Source organism: Serpula lacrymans, assembly GCF_000218685.1.
Source record: "Serpula lacrymans var. lacrymans S7.9 unplaced genomic scaffold SERLAscaffold_1, whole genome shotgun sequence".
Lineage (NCBI taxonomy): Eukaryota > Fungi > Basidiomycota > Agaricomycetes > Boletales > Serpulaceae > Serpula > Serpula lacrymans.
The window spans coordinates 2,354,213-2,374,392 of NW_006763290.1; the positions used below are offsets into that span (position 1 = coordinate 2,354,213).

General features: G+C 40.4%; 1 protein-coding gene across 1 annotated transcript; it reads left to right on the forward strand.

Moving 5' to 3' along the window:
- Window positions 1-4,965: 4,965 nt before the first annotated feature.
- SERLADRAFT_432094 (uncharacterized protein) lies at window positions 4,966-5,442 on the forward strand (the record flags this gene model as incomplete). The annotated part of the gene is made up of 1 exon (XM_007312345.1): window positions 4,966-5,442. The coding sequence occupies one exon, from the start codon at window positions 4,966-4,968 to the stop codon at window positions 5,440-5,442; it is 477 nt and encodes a 158-aa protein (XP_007312407.1).
- Between the last annotated feature and the right edge of the window lie 14,738 nt (window positions 5,443-20,180).

The window sequence follows — 20,180 nt, forward strand, 5'->3', positions numbered from 1 at the left end:
TTAACGATGAGGCTTTTTTAAATCAAATCTCACTCATTTGATTCTTTATCTCCGAGGTTCAGCTTTATGCGGCACTTCCTGTCACCCAACACACAGTGCCGTTCGTCTTTATACAAGTTCCTCGACTACATGGAACGTATGAACATCCACCGACAGCAAAATTAGTGTAACCAAATCATGGCAAACATCGCTTGTGTCCAACACGTAGAACTAATGTCCCTCTTTTCACCAGGGAGAACCACTTGTGTGAAATTGCAGGCCTTATCCAATCTTTTGATTGTGCAGACGACGTAGAAGTTCTTAACAAACTCATTTACAAACAATTGTACTGGCTAAGTGAGGAGAAAGAAGCTCAATGGATGCAGCAGCAGATTGCCTGTGATCACCCCAATAATGTTGTCATTGGCACTGGTGCGTACTATTTGCCTTTCTGTGTACATACTTGTCCTTGAAATAGATAAATAGATATTTACTTTACTCCACGAGGACTTGAGAGCTCTCTTGCAAAAGCAGTGTCACTCTTATCCCTTATACTGGGTGACATTTTTTTCATGCCCCAGAGAGCCTTACGTGTACAGCTGGCAGGTATTCAAGATGCCCTCCGGGCAAACTATGCGCCAGAAAGGATCACAAGTCTCATTCCCAAAGACCCGCGCACCCCTTTGCATACAGTCCACCTTCATAATTCTTTGTGCACGTATCTATGCTGTCCCACCAGTCATCCCTGTGGTGCGGCTCTATGGGAGCCACGAGATTTCGGGAAACGTACACTGTACGTACCTCGCCGTAAATACATCCATCACGATCTCAAATCTTGGGTTGGATGGCTCCTTTCTCGTCCAGGAATGGAGGATTTACTACAAAGCAATAGTAATCCAGCTGGCCCACCCTTTGATGGTGATTCGCCTATTGATGATGTCTGGCTTTCCAAAATGGTTCTTGATTTGAAAGACCCATCTGGAAGTCCTTTTCTTCCAGGACCGCCTCAAGAACTATGGCTAGTCTTCAACCTTAGTGGAGATGGGTTCAACCCTTTTCACATGAAGACAGCTAAACAAATGGCTTTGACATTTGGCTTATGGCTCGTTTTACTCAACCTGCCGTCCCATTTACGATTTCTTCCAGAGAATGTTTTCCCAGTTGGTTTCATTCCAGGGCCTCACCATCCATTGTTGGAGGATATTAACTATGCACTACAACTACTAGTCAATGAACTGAAAGATTTCTGGCAGCCAGGCATTTTTCTCTCTCGAACCTACAAGCACCGCCACGGCAGGCTTGTCCTTGCCATGCTTTTGGCACTCATTTCTGACATGCTGGCAGCTCGCCAGATAGGTGGTTTTCCCGGCTCTGCGATAGCTCACTATTTTTGCACCCACTGTGATCTCAACTACGATGACATTGAGGTATTGGACAAAAGTGAATGGCCTATGAAAGATGGGAAACACCACCGTTGTTGTGCTGAAAAGTGGAGAGATGCTAGGAGCAAAGAGGAAAGGAACTCATTACTAAAAGTGTACGGAGCACAATGGACAGCTCTGTTGGACTTACCATACTGGAATCCTGTTGTGTCAGCAACCATAGAGTCCATGCATGCCCTGGATCTTGGTTTATTGCAACACCACTGCCGTACTTTATTCCAAATCGATACCACCAGCAACGGCGGGGATGGATCCACCCAAAACTACCACCCTGCAAAGGAAAAACGGGTGACCACTGACAGGGAGAAGCCATTAGTACGAAAGTGTCTAAAACTGATCGGAGAGAACTCACCGACCTTACAGGATGATCTCATGAGTATGACCCGAAGGGTTCTCTATTCCATTTGCGTCGACCTCACTATCCTTGGCCCTGGGCATAAGTTGATCGTCGGAACGAAGTGGATCTTGGTTCAAAACATATGTTTATGGGTGTGTCAGTCAAACTTTTGGCAGGTGGCCTGTGTGTGCTTATTGTGTGTACATCATAGCGACACCCCCCCAATTTTACAGATGCTCGTAGGAAAGCTCTCCAAGAGGCTGTCAAGATCTATAATGTGTCTTATAGGGGATCACAAGCTGATAAGGAGGAGTCCGACTCAGTTGTGGAAGATGACCTATCCGACACTGGTATATCCAAAGATTTTGTTGATGAATCTGACGATGCTGGCTCCATTGACATGGAGAATATTGGCCATGAGGATGTAAAGGAGGATGTTTGGCCCCCACCCAAGGAAAATAGACCTAAACAATCCAAACATTCACTCCCTACCGTAAATAACCTCACCAAAAACGATCTTCGCTTGGCAGCGCGGTATATTCGTCATTTAACTGATGATGATGATAATTTACCCAACGAGGCCCTTTATTGACAACTAACCACAAAAATTCTATCTTATATCTCTGAGCTGATAGGAAATCACAGGCAGTATAACTCCAAGAGAGAACTTTTTGACAGTATCAAGTATCAAGTATCGGATCATTGGTATGTGTTCCGATTGTTTCGACACTTATTGGCTAATCATCTACTCATAGGTGAACGAGTCGGACGACCACAAAAACACCCTTTGTTCTTATGTACATGTCTCCTCGCCTCGTCATGCTCTTGGAAAGGATGTGATGGCGGCTGTATGGGAAGATATGGAAAGTACCATATTGCCATCCTGGATCAGTTGTGCTCCTCCTGACTGGGGCACTACTACACGTGGCAAACTCAAAGCTAATAACTGGCATACTATTTGCACAATCCATCTCCCTATCACCCTTATTCGGTTGTGGTGTAACAACATTGGTCGACGACGGGACATGCTTCAAAATTTTATGGATCTAGTCAGTGCTGTCCGAATTGCCAACGTGCAAGTGACTTCACGAAGTCAGATTCAAGCTTACAATAAGCATATATTCTGCTACGTTGATGGGATAAAACGACTCTATCCCGACCAGCGACTCAGACCCAATCACCATGCGGCCCTCCATATGGGTGACATGATGGATTTGTTTGGTCCAGTCTATTCTCACAAAGCGCCGTTCTACGAGCGCTATATCCATGTTCTGCAACGTTTGAACACGAACAAAAAATTTGGTGCGTTCGGATGTACGTTACAAGTCTAATTTGATCTGTTCAGCATTATGCGTTCTAGGTGAAATCGAGCAAACCTTTATGGAGACTATGTCTCGGTCATCCATTATTCGGGCTACACTGGCTGACAATCCAGAAGTACGCGCTTTATTGTTGGAAACAGTGCAGACTTTGGATAGTGTTGTACAAGAAGATGCATGTGGTATACATCTTGCATATCTGCTAGACCCTAATCAACCCAACAGCAGCGTCAATAACAGATCTGAGCCATGTTTTTTAGGAGACGACAAATATCACCTTCTAATGGATCTCCTTTAGTCTACAGGCATCACTGACAGCTATACAACAAGACAGGTAGTCTCATTGGATCAATTATCTATCCGAGGAGTAAGATATGGGACAGAAAAATCTCGAGCATGGCACGATAGCCATGTTATCTTTCTCGCACAACGCATAGAAGAGGTGCAATGGGCAGGCACCATTCAAACTATTTTTCGTCTTGATGTGCCTCTCCTACAACCAGAACAATCGGAACACAACAAGTTCTACGCGACAGTTCTCGAATATGGCCTAGTCGAGCCAAGTAAGGATCCATATTGAGTATATGGATTTGCTGCAGGTTACATTTGCGATGCAAGGCCGATACGACAACACGTAATCAAGTTGCCACAAATAATTTGTCACTTTGCAAAAATGCCTATGGAGGTCGGGGGTCAGGACTTTATTCACGTCCTGCCATTGGACAGGGTATGCACATTTGTTCTTGTATTGCGTCCAGTATTACTCACCAGGATTTTAGCTCATGCAATCGTTTGATGTGGAATAATGTAACTGACAACAATGCTGCAAATATATTCATTTTGTTTGTATTTGTTGAATGTAGTTATGCACTGTCATTGAGAGATAACAAAGACCAAATTCCATGAACACTCTCGGGGCAAACAGTCCAGTATTTTATTCGCCTTGAGGAAACATCAGATCCTTGAGTACACGGACAGAGAAGACCACCTACATCGTTATATAGAACGGGACGAGAACAAAATGAGAACAATTTTTTGATGAAGATCTTGCTTGTTGCGATTATAAATGGGAGCACTGGTACACCGTACAGGGCAAGTATAGTAAGTGTAGATGAGAACACGTCAGACTTGGATCAGATTATCGAGGAAACAACGGCAGCCATGAAATCTGGGAAGACGGGTGGATGGTCACGGTGATCACGCAACTAGGCGAGGAATGGATGAACTTACCGCTGCAATCCAAATGCGCAGGTACATCATTTGTTGCCCTGGATGATAGAGAACCAATCAGATACCACACAAAGTAGAAAAATAGAAAAAAAAACTTACAGTTTTCAGTGCAGATCATTGACCAGGATGTCTAACAAAAGTGTCGTACAACGCAGCCTCAGCATCACAGTGTGTGACTAGTGTGACACTAGGTAAGTCTTCGATTGAAGCGCTGCTTTGATTGTAAATCAAACGTGCGATAAGATAAAACAAACAGTCCAGGGATATGTTTGGGGATTTTTTCTAATAAAAGGCTGCAGATAAATGAGAAAAATATATGGGAATATTTCAAAAATATTATTATCATAAAATCACTGATTCAATGGTGGAGAATTTTATATTTAATTCTCTGATAATATTCTAAATATCTTCTCCATAAATATCATCATATTAAATATCAGCATTGAGTGTGATTTTTTTGACAATGTGCTGATCAATTGCAAAGATTATATTGTGAGATGATAATGATTTTTTCCACTCTCAAAGCTGCAGACATAGGCAATATTGATTGGGAATTATATTTTGAAAATTATCTATTTATTTCCCTAGGTCATTGGCAGCAACTAATAATAAAGTCATCCCTGTAAAATCCCTTCATAATCCCAGCTCATATAAGCCAATGCCCGCGGTGTTACCAATCCCACTTGATCACGTCTATCAACGCCACCTCAAACCTCATCCAATCAATCCACCTGCGATACAACCTCATCCACTCCATCAGCTCATCATCCACCCCAATCCCATCATTGACAAAGCCCCAAATCACCATCAAATCCCTCCGAAACCTCAAAACGACCTTTTAGAGGCCTTCAAACCCACAATTGAGCCTCGCAAAAGTCCCAGATGTGCAGAACTGAAGCCACAGGGCTTCTACAGGGCTTTGCATGAAGGACAAAGTGTCGCATCAGCCGCACTGATCCCACCGGATGAGTCAGGCAATGAAAACAGCGACAACAGAGCTTACACAAGCGCCTGCCTCCTAGCTGCAGATCTGGACGCACAACTCAACAGCAACACGCCAACAATGGCTGAAGCGCCACAAGGACCACATAGAGACAAGTGGTTAGAGGCTATTAATGAAGAATTCAGGCAATAGAAAATTTGCGCACCTGGACTCTTGTCAAAGCGCCGCAAAATGCCAACATCATAAGATGTCACTATATTCCCCAAATAAAATGCAGTCCTGAGGGCGAGATCCTAAAATTCAAGGTTCGGTTAGTTGCAAACGGCAACAGTCAGCAATATGATGTCAACTACAACAAGACTTACTCGGAAGTATCACGTTTGACAACAATCCGACTTATACTTGCCCATGCAGCCGCCCAGAAGTGGGAATTCCATCAAATAGACATCAAAAGTGCCTATCTAAATGCCATCATTGATGAGGATATATATATGTACCCGCCATCAAACTACCTAAAGCCAGAACAAAAAGGATTAGTATGCAAGTTGAATAAAGGACTATATGGACTAAAACAAGCTGGCAAACAGTGGTATGCAAAACTATCCACAACCTTCGCTAATCTTGGCTTCACCAAGTCACAACATGACCACACCTTATTTATACACCACAATAAACAAGACAGCGTCGTAGTGGCTGTCTCTGTTAACAACATGTTGATTGCTGGTAGCACCATCTCATCCGTCGAAGTTTTCAAAAAAGGAATGAAGGGAGAATATGAGATAACAGATCTAGGAGAAGTAAAATGGCTATTAGGTATTGACATACAATGAGACAGAGAGTCATGCACCATCTTTCTTGGCCAACAAGCCTTCATCAACTCTATACTTGCTTGTTTTAACCTATCTGAGTCCAAACCAATATCAACACCCATGGAGCCGGGTACACTGCTGAATAAGGGACAATCACCTACCAATACAAATGACAGTCAAGAGATGACAACCATACCTTACAGACAGGCAATTGGTTCACTTATGTACCCATCTCAGTTTACTCATCCCGACATCTCCTTTGCAATTTCAAGCCTCTCTCGTTTTCTTGAAAATCCTGGACAAGCACACTGGTCAGCCGCAAAACAAGTATTCAAGTATCTCAAAACAACAAGAGACCTACACTTAGTAATAGGCTCAACCAGCGAGGACCTTGTTGGATACACTGATGCAGATTTTGCCTCTCACCTCCATAGACACTCCATCTCCGGCTACGTTTTCAGAGTCAATGGAGGTGCAGTATCATGGAACTCGAAAATGCAACCACTGGTTGCACTGTCCACTACTGAGGCCGAGTACATATCCATCTCACATGCAACCAAAGGAGCCATGTGGCTGCGAAACATATGGGCCAAAATCACAGCCGCATCAAAACCATCAAAAATAACTTTATATAATGACAACAAAAGTGCCATTGAACTCTCAAAAAACAATGTCTACCATGCACAAACCAAACACATAGACACACACTTCCACTTTATACGAGAAGCCATTGAACACAACAAGATCAACCTACTATATTGTCCTACAAATGACATGCCAGCTAATTGTCTCACTAAACCTCTCTCTCGTTCGAAACTAGAATATTTTGTCAAGCTCATGGGGCTGATTTTGGTTTGAGGGGGTGTGTTAGTATTATACATTCACATCTCTTATATCTTTCTTTCTACCTATGTTTGCAGACTTCATTCTATCTTGTCCGCTTTTCTAGCATTACCTAATACATAATTTTCCTACGGTTACACCAAAAACTCATAGATTTCCATTCTAGAGCCTCAGTCTTTTACACACAGACTGAGGTATGTTATTTCATTATAGTCACAACAACATTTACTTACATCTACCATAGCATTTAACATTATCCTTACAGGTAGATATCAATACAGTCTTTTACACACAGACTGAGAGTTTATATCAGCTATCATACAATCCATTGAATTATAAACTCAGGAGCTTTTATCAATAACAGCATAGATTTAAAGGTGAGTTATTTTAAAGCTTTATTGAAGGTAGAAAGTATGGTAGAAAAAATAACCCCTTATTTATACAATCTCCCTACTTTGGCTCTAGTAGTATGCTTTGTAAGTGTTTATATCTTTCTTTAAATAAAACTGACAATCAAAGTTATTTACCAGATTGAATGCACTCTACTAGGTGCTATTAACAACATTACAATAGAATTCTCAGAGACAGCATTTTCTGCTAGGTGGGTCATCTTCATCACCATAAATCTATACTAATTATACTTTTACAAGGTGTGACCATCATATGAGGTTGTTGGAAATATTTCAGAAATGTTCTCCTACATACTTGGCAGCTGTATTTGATGAGATTGATGAATATGTTTGGTAAGAGCTTACTAGAAATTCATTATCATTCAAACCTTTTTTTTAACCTCAAGTATTTTTGTAGAAATGGTTGTATAACAATGGGGCAATCTGATGCATCTGAGCTTATATTTGATTTTGATGCTTTAGAGGAAGCAGCAAAAGCATCCAAATCATAATTACAGACACTACAATAGTGCTGCAGCATTTTAAATATTTAGAATCAATATAATTTGCTTTATTAGTGTTTTTTTTGAATATAATTGAGTATGGATTGTTATAATTGCATTTAAAGTAAATTATAGTAAACTATAGTGAAAAAGTGCAAGGTCATTTTTGTTATAATGACTGTGCTATAAACCATTTTTGATGATATAGCAATACTTTAAGCTCAATAGTTCTAAGGGCAACTCGGATATTACTTGTGGAATTGTGCACCAATATCAAGACACCCATCACAATGGCCAAGGGGTTGAGAAAAGGGATATTTTTGGGCTAGCCAAAAATTTTGACACCATGCAAGGAGACAATTGAAGTCTTGTACTTGTTATTGGATTTAGCCATACAACCTCAGATACCACCTGAACACAGTAGGTGCATAAAAGCAAAGTCGACCGGCTGGGGATTGAACCCAGGATCTTTGCCTATATATGGCAGCGCTCTAACTAACTGAGCTACCAGGCCTTGTACTAATATTAACTTATGACATAGTTCATCTAACAAGGCTAACAGACTATAACCTTGACTGTTTCAACACTCTTTGTAATCTATCTTAGTCACTTAACCCAGGACTTGGTGATGGTGGTCTAATGCCGGGTTGAATAGAATTGACTTGAAGTGGGATTTGGTTTTGGTTCCTCCATGTTCCCTCTATGTTTTGGGTAGCTTTGTCATAGGTAAGGTTTAGAGCTTGCATGAGGCCATTGCAGGCTGCATCAAATTCTGGTGCATTGAAATCTGGGACCTGTGGATTTTGCTGATTGCTGGGTTCTGGCATGACCAAATTGCAGAGGATGATTGTAGTTTTATAAAAGAGTGGGAAGTGTGTGTGCTGGATAGAATGGAAGAAAGATTGTGTAGTGTAGTGGATATCTACAATATCTATAATGCGAGTACAAGTGGTTAATGATTATTTGGGATCAAGTTGTGACTTGACGCTGGCCCAAAGACTATATTCTTTGGTTTTCCCACGCTCTGTGTGACACCTTAGAACCTCAATCCTTCTTAGGGATGAAGAGCACCAGGGACATCATAGGGCTTTTAGAAAGTCTGATGTAACCCATCCTAAGTTTCTCATCTATGAAACTAGAAACCTATTCTCTTTTTGGAATCATGTCTCCATTATGAGGTTTGAAGGTGTCCTTCAATTTTATAGCATGGTCCCAGGGCTTAGTTTCTGCAAAGTGTCCTGATTTGCATTTTGAAAAGGCTTTTCAGAGATACCAGCCTCTTAATTTCTTCCTTGGGTTTAACTTCTATCAGGAACACATGATGCGGCTATAAATGCAATAAAGTGCAAAAAATATACTATAATAGCAAAATATCATTCAGATCAGTTCAGATCTGTAAGTGCAAATCTTACAAAGTCCCATGCTATAGTACACAATATTACACTGGATGCAAAAATATGCAGGCTTATAGCATATAGCATAAAAAGTCAACTATATCAAAGTCACCCCAGCTGTATACAACCTTGCAATGTATTGATATAAATGACTATAATTCCTATAAACACCATTTAAAGCTAACTACATCAATCCAGAGCATTCCATTTCCACTTATTCTCAAAATGTAAAAGCAGTCAAAATATCAATGATTTATAAAAGCACAATATACTAATAAAGGCTATAAATATATGAAATTACTGCTTAAAAGCCCTTGCTGCCTATTTCTCAGGGGTGGTCCTAGTACTTTAGCTTTTTCTGAATACTTCCATCTCATATTTGACTTTATTCCTTTAGAGGATGAAATATGAGAGAAAGAAAATTAAAAAATTAAAGCAAACAATTCACCATACATACTCTTTAATATCACTAAACATGTGTGTCAGAAATATTGGGGACCGTTCCCTAAAATATTGAATTAGATTCATATAATGCTCCCCTCTTTGAATTAAATGAGGCAAATATATAAAATAACCAGAAAGCAGATGATATAGTATCTTGGAGCAAGAGAATTCTATGATGCTATTGTTGATAGTGCCAAGTAAAGCATATTCAACCTAAATATATAATTAAATTTGTGAATAAAAGAGGTGTTTGTGGGGTGGTTATTACCAAGGTGGTTTTTGTGATTGTTGTTGTTATCTGGGGTTGAGTTGTTCTAATCAAGTTAAATGAGACAAATATATACAATGACCAGAAAAAATACAGTACAATGCCTTGGGGCAAAAGAGTCTTTGAAGAACCCACCATCACATTATTGATAGTACCAGGTAAAGTGCATTCAACTTGGTTAAATTTGTGAATAAATTAGTGAGAAAAACCTTACAGAGCATGCTATAAGGGCGAGTGTAGTGGGATTATAGAGATATGAGTTGTTTTTTTTTACCATATTTTCTTCCTTTGCCTTTAGGTACCCACCATTGACTTTAGAAGAACACTTTGAAGATGTTGTTTTTCCATAATTGCATAACATCAGATATTTTCTCCAATACAACAAATCAAACTGTATATATTTTTACAAGACAATAACATACCTTAAAGTTTGCATTGATAAATGCACTAGAATTGATCATCCATAGAATGAGACCCCCAAGCCCCTCCCCATTGCAGAAACTGTTTGATTTAATAGTTTGATATAATATATAAGAGGAACACCTAATCTGGTCTTAGAAACAAGCTCTCCTCTAACCTGTGTGCATCATTTCCAAACCTGTTCTAATTGAATGGTTAAGGTATGTTTGCCATAATAAGGTGTACCCATATATTCTAATACTTGAGCTTTCAAGCCTTGGTCATCTTGTAAAACCTTCATTTTGTCAGCCAAAGAGGCAGCAACTTTGTCATCACTGGTAGCTTTAATTAATAAGTCCCAGTATATGGATTGGTGGTTAAAAGAGTTTGGAAGATCTTATTGCATTGTAGTGTATGTCCTCATAACTTTGTGACCAAGACTAGCAATATATCTAAAGTGGAGCAAGTTGTAGACCTTAGCTTAGCCTTGAAGGATAATGGTTTGACGGAGAGATGCAAAATGCTAGGACTATGACTATATCACAAGCATGAAGTTGATCCTGAGTTGAAAGTAGTTGTTGTTGAACTTTGAACAACTTTATAAAAATGTAGCTTGGTAAGCAAGCCTTAAAATAAAGGAGAAGAAACACTTATGGTGTTATCATCCAAAGACTGAGAGTTGATAGGCTGAGGATGATCATCAGACATATCATCTATGATATTATTTATCATATTCATAGGACGATTGTTGTTTTATCCTGTTCTTGATCTTCCTCCTGGTCACTAAAGGTGTCTGATATATGTCCTTTTTTTACTTAAGAGCTCTCATTTTCATCTAGATTGTTGTGTTACATCTTCATTGCCTTCTTGTGCTAGCATATCAGCAGCTCTCTTCCATATAGCTAAGAATAATAATTAGTCATTGGTCTTGGAAGAAAACTATATATACTGTTTTTGGCTCCCTCCATTTTGGCTGCTTTTTTGTTTTGTTTTTTTCCAAAAGAGTCATAAGGAGGTTTTCCTCATCTTTTAACATTCCTTTAGATGCCCTAGTACTAGTAGGGGCCTGAAAATGACATATTAAATTATAAACCCAATGCTGCCAAGATGTACTACCTGAGGTAGCATCACTTAGCTCAATAACCAGTGCTATTATTGATGGCATATGATTATCTGCAAATTCAAGGGTCTTTTGTGGCAGCTGAGAGAGTGCTTTCTAGTGGTAGTAGTATTAAAACTGAAGACACTACCAACTAGCATTTCTAAGACATGACCATCTAGTGTTACAATACATCAACTTTCATTCTCCTCTTTGACTTTTTTTACCATTTTTGGACATTTGTGCCATTTGGTGTTTTCTTTTATTTTCAAACTCCACTTGTATCTTTATTATCTCTTTCTGCGCTGCTTCCTCTTATTTTTAACTACAACTCTCTCACATAGTGGAGCAGCTTACAAGGGCTGCACCCTATAACATCATCAGCCATAACACTTAGCCACTGTATAGTACATATGTACAAGTAGTCTGTAGTAGTATAAATGCCCCAACAGATCAAGGAGATTCCTCAGCAAGTCCTCCTGTTGTCTACCAACAACTAATTCAGTTCTATCATAAGGGATTTATCCACTCCTCCAATCACCCTCCCTGTTTGTTGTTGTTGGGTGCCAGAGTATAAAAACTTTAGTTGTTATATCTAGAGTATTAATTCATCTGTTTAAAACAGGCAACTGTAACATACTGTAAGTGTCTAGGTTTGCCCACGCATTTACTTACAACTACACTGTTTAGGCTTCTTTGTGCATGCTACGCTTGCCATTGGTGTTGTGCTCACATTTGTACTGGCATATGCAGAAATTTCAGTGGCTGGTGTTGCCATGTGCTGATGGTTGTGTTTGTGCTTGCAGCACAGTATTGAGCCTTGGGTATACATGCATTTGGGCTTGGTTCTTAGTTCCTTGCCACTTCTTTTCTCCCATTTTAATCCCCTCCTCCTCTTTTGCTCACATCAGCTTGTCATAGATGAGTCTTGCCCGCTTGCACTTGCGAGTGTGTAGCTATTGATAGCTGGTGCATGGTGTTGTGGCAGCAAGAATGGGAGTGACAGTGATATCATATTAGTGTGTAGTTTGGGCTTGGTCACCACTTTCTAGCTGTTGTGCCATCCAGATGGCCCTTTCTTCTACCCATTCTGTGCTTGCTATTTGTTGTTTGTATACATTTGCAGCTTGAGGGCTAGTACTATGTTATATAGCTATCTGGCTCCTGTTGTGTACACTAAAGTGTGTTTTTGTGTATTTGCTTTTATTTAGGCTTTACTCACCCCTTTTCTCATAACTATCTTGTTTAGGACTTTGTTGCTCCTCTGCTACTATGTCTGCGCTTGCTGTTTGCTGTTTGCATGTTTTTGCACTTTCTGATGCAGTAATATTGGTGGCTGGTATGGTGCTGTATAGCATAGTCAATTAGGTGTGTGAGTTGGCTGGGTAGCCACTGCTCACATGAATGGGGATGGCTATTTGAGTTTCTGGTCTTCAGTCTAGGTGCATCCTCTCTATCCATATCTATTCTTTGCTCCCGCTCTGCTCCCTTCTATTCCCTCTTTTCCAACAATGTCAACCTCTACACACTTACATTTTGGATTGAGGTCTTTTGAATGCAGTTTGACAATAGAGATGGGCTGGTGGAGAATAAATAGTCCTCTTCTCCTCCACCATCTCCAACTCGGAAAAAACTCACTGTCCCCACATGTCTGATGTCACCAATTATGCCTGTGCTGCCAATGCTAATGACATACTCAAGGATGCTTTAGAAATAAATTGGTATAAGTCAGAGCAAGATGACTCCCCAGTAAAACCAGCAGCCAAGGTAAATGTGGCCCCAGTCTTCCAGGTTACAGGGTCCAGACAAGTTGTAAAGCTGTCATGGAAAATCATTAATGGCCAGCAAGTGGGTATAAGCAGCCGAAGCATCAAATGTGCAAGGCCAATGAGTGAATAGGCCCTTGGTGGCCCCTCTACTTGCATGCAGATTAGCAGCCCCCCACCTGAGGATTTATTAGATGACATTGTAGCCCCTTCTATCCACATCAGTGAGAATTACAGTACCATTAATTGTGTTGATAGTTGTAATATTGGTGATAGTGTTGCTGATGATAACAACCCATTTGCAGACCCTATAGGCTAAAAGAGTTAGAACATTGTCCCTGCTTTCTTTGTTTCCAGTTTTTCACTCATATATCTATTAGTGTAACAAAAAATCCTAAGCCAGCTGTGACAATGACCCATGCACAGAAGATGTGTGTACACTATACACAACAGATGTATGTACATTAGATAGCAAGTCGGAGTCTGGCTATTAGTGTAATGTATGCTAGTAAGCCCATGGGGCATTCATTTCTGCTTAAAACCTACTGACACAATGACTCTAACAACTTTAGCTGACTATGTATTAAGAAGGAGGCATACTGGTTCACAGGTGGTGCCTCTAGCTTGAAAAAGCACATTTTCAGGTATGTTCTACTCCCAAGAAAGAGGTTTGTATTTTTTGTATTGTGTTTTTCTCACTCACTTTCAAATTAGTTTGATGTGTATACCCAAAAATATAAAAAAGGCAAACCTTCTTTCTACTGAAGTTATTCTAGCTACTATTAGTATGTCTCAAAATTATTGCTAGTATTATGCTTATATACTGTATACAATTAAGCTACCCCAGTAGCTGGTCAAGGTTCTGGTGCTTTATGGCTTTGTTCAGTACTTGCATCTCGAGTTAATTTTGAGATTAAATCCTGTGATCCTCATCAAGGAATAGAGGATTATCTTCAGAATTAATAAAACTAAGTGAAACTCAGCCGCTGCCCGAGAGGCTATAGAAACAACTTTATTATTTACCTAAGTGAAACTACAATAGATGTTAGTTTAAGGTGATCTCTAATAAATGTAATGTAACATACCTCAGCCGCTGCCCGAGAGGCTATAGAAACGACTGAGGTATTCCTATACTAAACCCCCTACTACTTATAGTCGGAGGTGCTACTCGCTACAGTATAATGACTCCTAGGAGTACAATTATGCTCCTAGGAGAACAATGGTTACTCCATGGAGTGGTGGCAATGCTCCATGGAGAACAATGGCTGATTTGGCAGAGACCGGGTTTATCCGGTTTTGTCAAGAATCCACTAGAGACATATGTTATTGATGTAATTAAGTGTTAGGGTGTAAGCACCATTTCCACCACTTCTAACTAATCAACATATAGTAATCATTCTGCTCAAAACCCAGTGCTATCATTGATGGCATGTGATTACTTGGCTATTCAAGGATCCTCTGTTGACATTTTTGCATTAATAGTATATTAATACATATTGTGTCAAAGTAAAATATAAGCTAAACAGTTGTGTGCCCCATAAATCACTATGTAACTCATATTAAGTGAATTACAATGTCAGAACCAGTTTAAACCAGAATTGAGCCTCCTGAGCCATTTTGCCCAAATTTCCCATGGTTTTAATTGGTTTGGAGGTTTAAACTAGTTCAAACCAGAACTGAACCAGCAGAGCTTGGTTTGTATTGATTCAGTTCAGTTCAGTCATAATGTTACAATTGACACACCAGCACCTACTTTTACACTTTACTTTTACTGTACTTTTACTTTTCATTTTCCAAGTCACATATGTGACTGTTTACTTTACTTTACTTTTTGGACTTTTCATAGTCATGTGACTGATCATGTGACTGGTCACATGCTAGACATCAGACTTTTAACTTGATTTATCAACTGTACAGTACCTCATGTATTGTAGTATATTAGTATATACCAACATTAGTGAAGTCAACCTCCCTTTTTCATGAATTTTACACTTCCTTTCCTTCCATTGAATTGTAGTTAGTTGTGCTTCAGTGAGTGCCCCAAGATAGTATCTTGTTGGTGTTGTGACAGCTAATGGTACTTGGTTTGGTTTGGGGTTTGGAAAAAAAAAGCCTCTGAACTGAACTTTACCATCCCTACTTTTGAGCAGCCGCCTATGCAGAATGTCAGTATATAGAAATGAATGAATACTAGCTGGTAGAAATAAGTGAGGTTCCGGCACAAGCCAAGGCTTCTAACCTTTTAAAACTGGAGATGCTACCAGATAACATTCCTAAGATATGACCATTGAGAGTGTTAATTTATTTGTCTGTCTAAAAACAGACAACTGTAGCTAGCTATGTGGCTATGCTACTGTATGTGAAAACTAGACAATATAAGTATGAATAGTTGCCAATACAAATATAATGAGGCAAGATAAAATGAAGCATACAGGAAAAGTTAGTTCAAAAGAATATGAACCCAGTGTGATGCTCATGTGACCATATACTATTCTACTTGGAGTGTAATCCAAAGTTCCAACACTCCTTCTCCTCAATACAAAAAGGATAGAATAAGGCACACACAAAAAAGAGATGACAATAAAAAACAAGAATGAAATATAATCATTTAATGCCCATGAATAGTCAAAGAGATATGGAAGTTCTTGAAGGCAGAGCTTTAGTGAAAGTGTCAGCAATATTATGTTTGTGTTTATATATTGAACACATAAATCCTTTTTGAGTACTTGTTTGCAAATGAAATAAAAATATATGTCTATGTGTTTAGAACTGGCATAAAAAGATGGGTCCTCACAAAGTATGATTGCTTCATCGTTATTGCATAAAAGTGGTGTGTGATTTGGCTGTACGTGTTTGATTGCAGAGAAAAGTGCTTAAAGCCATATGAATTCCTTAGCATACTTGCATATTTGGATTTGCATGTGGAGGTGACAGACCAATGTGGTGTCAGTATATCCATAAAGTGTATAGTATTTGACCCTCCTAAATGTAGTTTTAGTGTTTTGGAACTTTTAAAGTAACATACTATTCTTTTCACTGCTTTCAAATGTACTGGTCTATGAGAGTCTAAAAACCGGCTGAGTCGTTATTGCACAGCAAAAGTTGTGTCTAGACAAGTTCCCATAGAAAGATACATCAGTGAACCAACTAATGAGTGATACAGTATAGAGGCCATTTGGGTTTGTTCCCCATTGTTTTTGGGAGTATGCCATTTGGGAAAGGTATTGGCCTGGTTCCATTGGTATTGAGACGGGGTGAATTTCTTCAAGATTGAACTGTGAGGTAATATTTTCAATAAGGGCTGTTTGTGAAATGGAGACATCAGGAAAACATGACTTAGATATAAATGCAATAAATTGCAAATATATGCTATAATAGCAAAAATATCTGTTATATACATATGTGCACAGTCCCTTACTCTAAACTGTATAAATATCAATAAAGATCATATTTATTGATATTTATACAGTTTAGAGTATTGCTATATCATCAAAAGTGGTTTATAGCACAGTCATTAAAACAAAAAATGACCTTGCACTTTTTCACTATAGTTTGCTACTATTGTTGGACACCGGATGCAACCGGTAAAAGAGATGCACTTGGGCCTCCACAGGCTCAACAATTGCTGTACAGGTAGCTAGAAAATTGTCAGATGTAGAATAGAGTATAGAGAATATAATTGTGAAAGAATTTAATGAAAAGCTTACCTGTAGTGACAACAATAGAACTGACACTAAGCTCTTGATCTCCAAAGGTGTGAATTTTGAGGGAAAGATGCCCAGATTTGACCACATATCGTGCTGGGAATATTGCGGTTTTGTCCTGGGAAGCGTCAATAGGTAAGTGCCTACAATGCCAGGTACTTACCAAGCTGATTGGGGCCTCGAGGCATCTGGAGAAATGAGAACAATGATGAAATTGTGACTAGGTGACCAAAACAGGCAATCACACACCAAGATAATAAATCAAGGCCCGCCAGCTCCGCTTCAGCACAAACTGCACACTTGTTGATAGATGAAGATCACACTGGTAAGCGCAAAGAGCCCATCAATATCGATGGTTTTACTCTCCTAACTCCCTTAATATCTCTTAACTTATGCCCCCCATACAAACCAGAAGGCACCGTCGCCACACTTTGACGTCCCAGCCCCCCACCAGCAACGTAGTGGACCTCAAAAAGCAAATACAGGCAGCATGTGAGGTGAGGCTACCAGCATTGGTGCAGCCAGGAACCTCAAGGCAGCGTGTTGTGATCTGGGAATCATCAAGCACTATTACACTGCACTCAGGAGGTATAAGGGAAAGGTTGTACCATGTCGTGAGGCTCACATCCAACAGCAGCACTTAAATCAGGCGCAGGAGGAGGTTTTATTGGAATGGATTCAGTTTCTAGGTAATACAGGTCGTCCCCTCTGCAAAAAAACCATTGCCCCCTATGTTTTCGACATGTGCAACAAGTATCCCTCTGAAAAGTGGGTCTGATGCTTCATCAGGAAACATGAGAAACAAATTGCATCACAAAGGCCATCAACCATTGATCCCATGTGAGCTCAAGCTTTCAACCAACCTGTTGTCCAGGACTTTTCCAAGCAGTTTGAGGCAGTGATTAAGGAACACAACATACCTTGGGAGAACATCTACAATATAGATGAGAAGGGGATTCAACTTGGAGGCGGTCAAAATTCTAATGGCCCCCATTTCTTTTTCTCTCGTTTGACCGTCAAAATTACACAATTCATGGGGGTAGTCTGGAGTTGGTTACAGTAATAGAGTGTGTCTCTGCTGTTGGCGCAAAAGTACTCCCTGGCTTTATTTTTCAGGGACGGTCATTGATGCAGAGTTGTATGAAGTTCACCCTGATATTTTGTATGTTTCCATTTTTTCATTGTATCTGTTTACTAATATTTTACAGTTTAACTAGGTCAATTAACGGATGGACTAACAACTTTTTATGCACAGAGTGGTTTAGAAAATCATTTATTCCTCAATCTTGTGCTCACAACAAGTTCGGCAAGCCTACTCTTCTCATCTACAATGGTCATGGATTGCACCTGACAACTACCATGATTGATCTCGCTATCGAGAATCAAATTCATCTTCTCTGCCTCCCTCTGCACACTACTCACCACTTACAGCCTCTTGATGTTGGCGTTTCCGGTCCTCTGCAGAAAGCCTGGTATCGGCATGCAGAACTGTACACAGCCAAATATGGGATATCCATCGCTCGGCGACATGTTGTGAAAGAGTACTGGGAGGCTCGTAAGAGTGCTTTTGTCACTAACACAATTATGCAGGCCTGGCGCAAATGTGGCTTCTACCCCCTCAATCTGAATATCTTCACAGCCGCTGACTATGCGCCAAGCATCTCAACATCGACCGTAAACCATGCCCCTGCTTTGTACCCGGACAACTTCCCTGATGGTTGGATTGATGGCCCATCATCAGATGACCCCGATTATGTTTCTGATGATGACAACAGAGCAATACTATGTGAGCCAACTATTGTTGGCCACATTGACCGTTCTGAGCATAACTCAGACAGTGCTAGCTCTGAGGAAACAGGGGATCCTGATGGGTCTGAAACCAGTCTTTCAGATAGGGAGGTGGAACTTGACAACGGCGGTGGCAACAGCAGCAGCAACAACAACAACAGCAGCAGCAACAACAACAACAACAGCAGCAACAACAACAACAACAGCAGCAACAACAACAACAACAGCAGCAACAACAACAGCATCGGCCAGCCGTTTAGAGGCGTAAGGGCCTGGGTTCAAGTAAGCCAGGGCGCTCTACCCCTAGAGGACATAAGTGCCAAGCCCTCCATGTTGCAACAAACACAGTCCCAGTCCCAGTCTCTCAGCAGCCAGATCCCCACTCCATCACCCTCTCCTGCAAACTCACGCTCAATCACCCCCGCTGCAATGTTGATCCACCTGCAGCCAAGAGGTGGGAGCGGGATATAATGCAGGGCCATAACACTTTCATGATGCGTGAGTTGTCGGACTTGAAGGACAAGCTGAATAATATAAGGAGCAAGGGGAAGATGAAAAAGGGGCCTCAAGTTCACGCTGAGCTCCTGACAAGTGCCGAGTTGCATGAGAGGCACGCTGCAGAAGAATAAGAACTGCAAGAGAAGGCAAGGAAAGAACAGGAGGCCAAGGCTTTGAAAGCAGCAAAGACGGCCAAGCACTAGGCTCAACGGCATCAAGGTCTTTGCAGGATCATTGGGCAGCATTCAGCCTGAGCATTGACGGCAAAAAGCAAGAGGTCCTTGATTTGATCAAGGACCATTTCAAAGCCCATCCAGATCTTACAACAAATCCCCGCTTTGCGGGTTTATTTGGAGCTCAAGCTCAAAGACAGGTGATGTTTTATTATCTTTTCACAGCCTCTTTCTAATATATCCTAGGTCGCCGCCCCTCGTCCAGCCCCTACATCCTTTTTGCTCCCATCTGGAAGCAACATGTCCATGCCTGCCGGCTCACCATCTGAGGTGCCAAATTCACAGCACCATGCCCCCCCTAGGTCCATTCCAATGCTATATCAACCCAATATGTATCTACCACATCCCCACATGAGTTACCCTCCATTCCCACCTGGTAGTATTCCATTTTCTCCTTTTCCATCATCAAGCTCGAGTATATCTCAAAATTCTCAAAATTTGTCATATTATATACCAAATACTTTCATACATAGTAATAATAGAATGTTTAGTAGCTAATTTATATATTTTCCTGGCTTGTATTATTTCCACTGATGCCCTAAAACTCAAAACAACTCACATACAAGCAGCCTCAGGACTTAGAGAAAATTTCTTCATTTTGGCCGAGTCCTTGCCGACAAGCTCCGCTTGGTTTTGCTTGTGAGTGCCGTTGTGACTCAGTATGACCAAAAGTTGCAGAATCATTGCAAAAGGTGTGTCTTTGTTTTGGTTTTGTTCCGCTGCCCTAACGTCTCAAATTTTTGCTTATTCTTCTACATAGACAGCTAGAAAACTAAAAGTTCTATCTACTGGT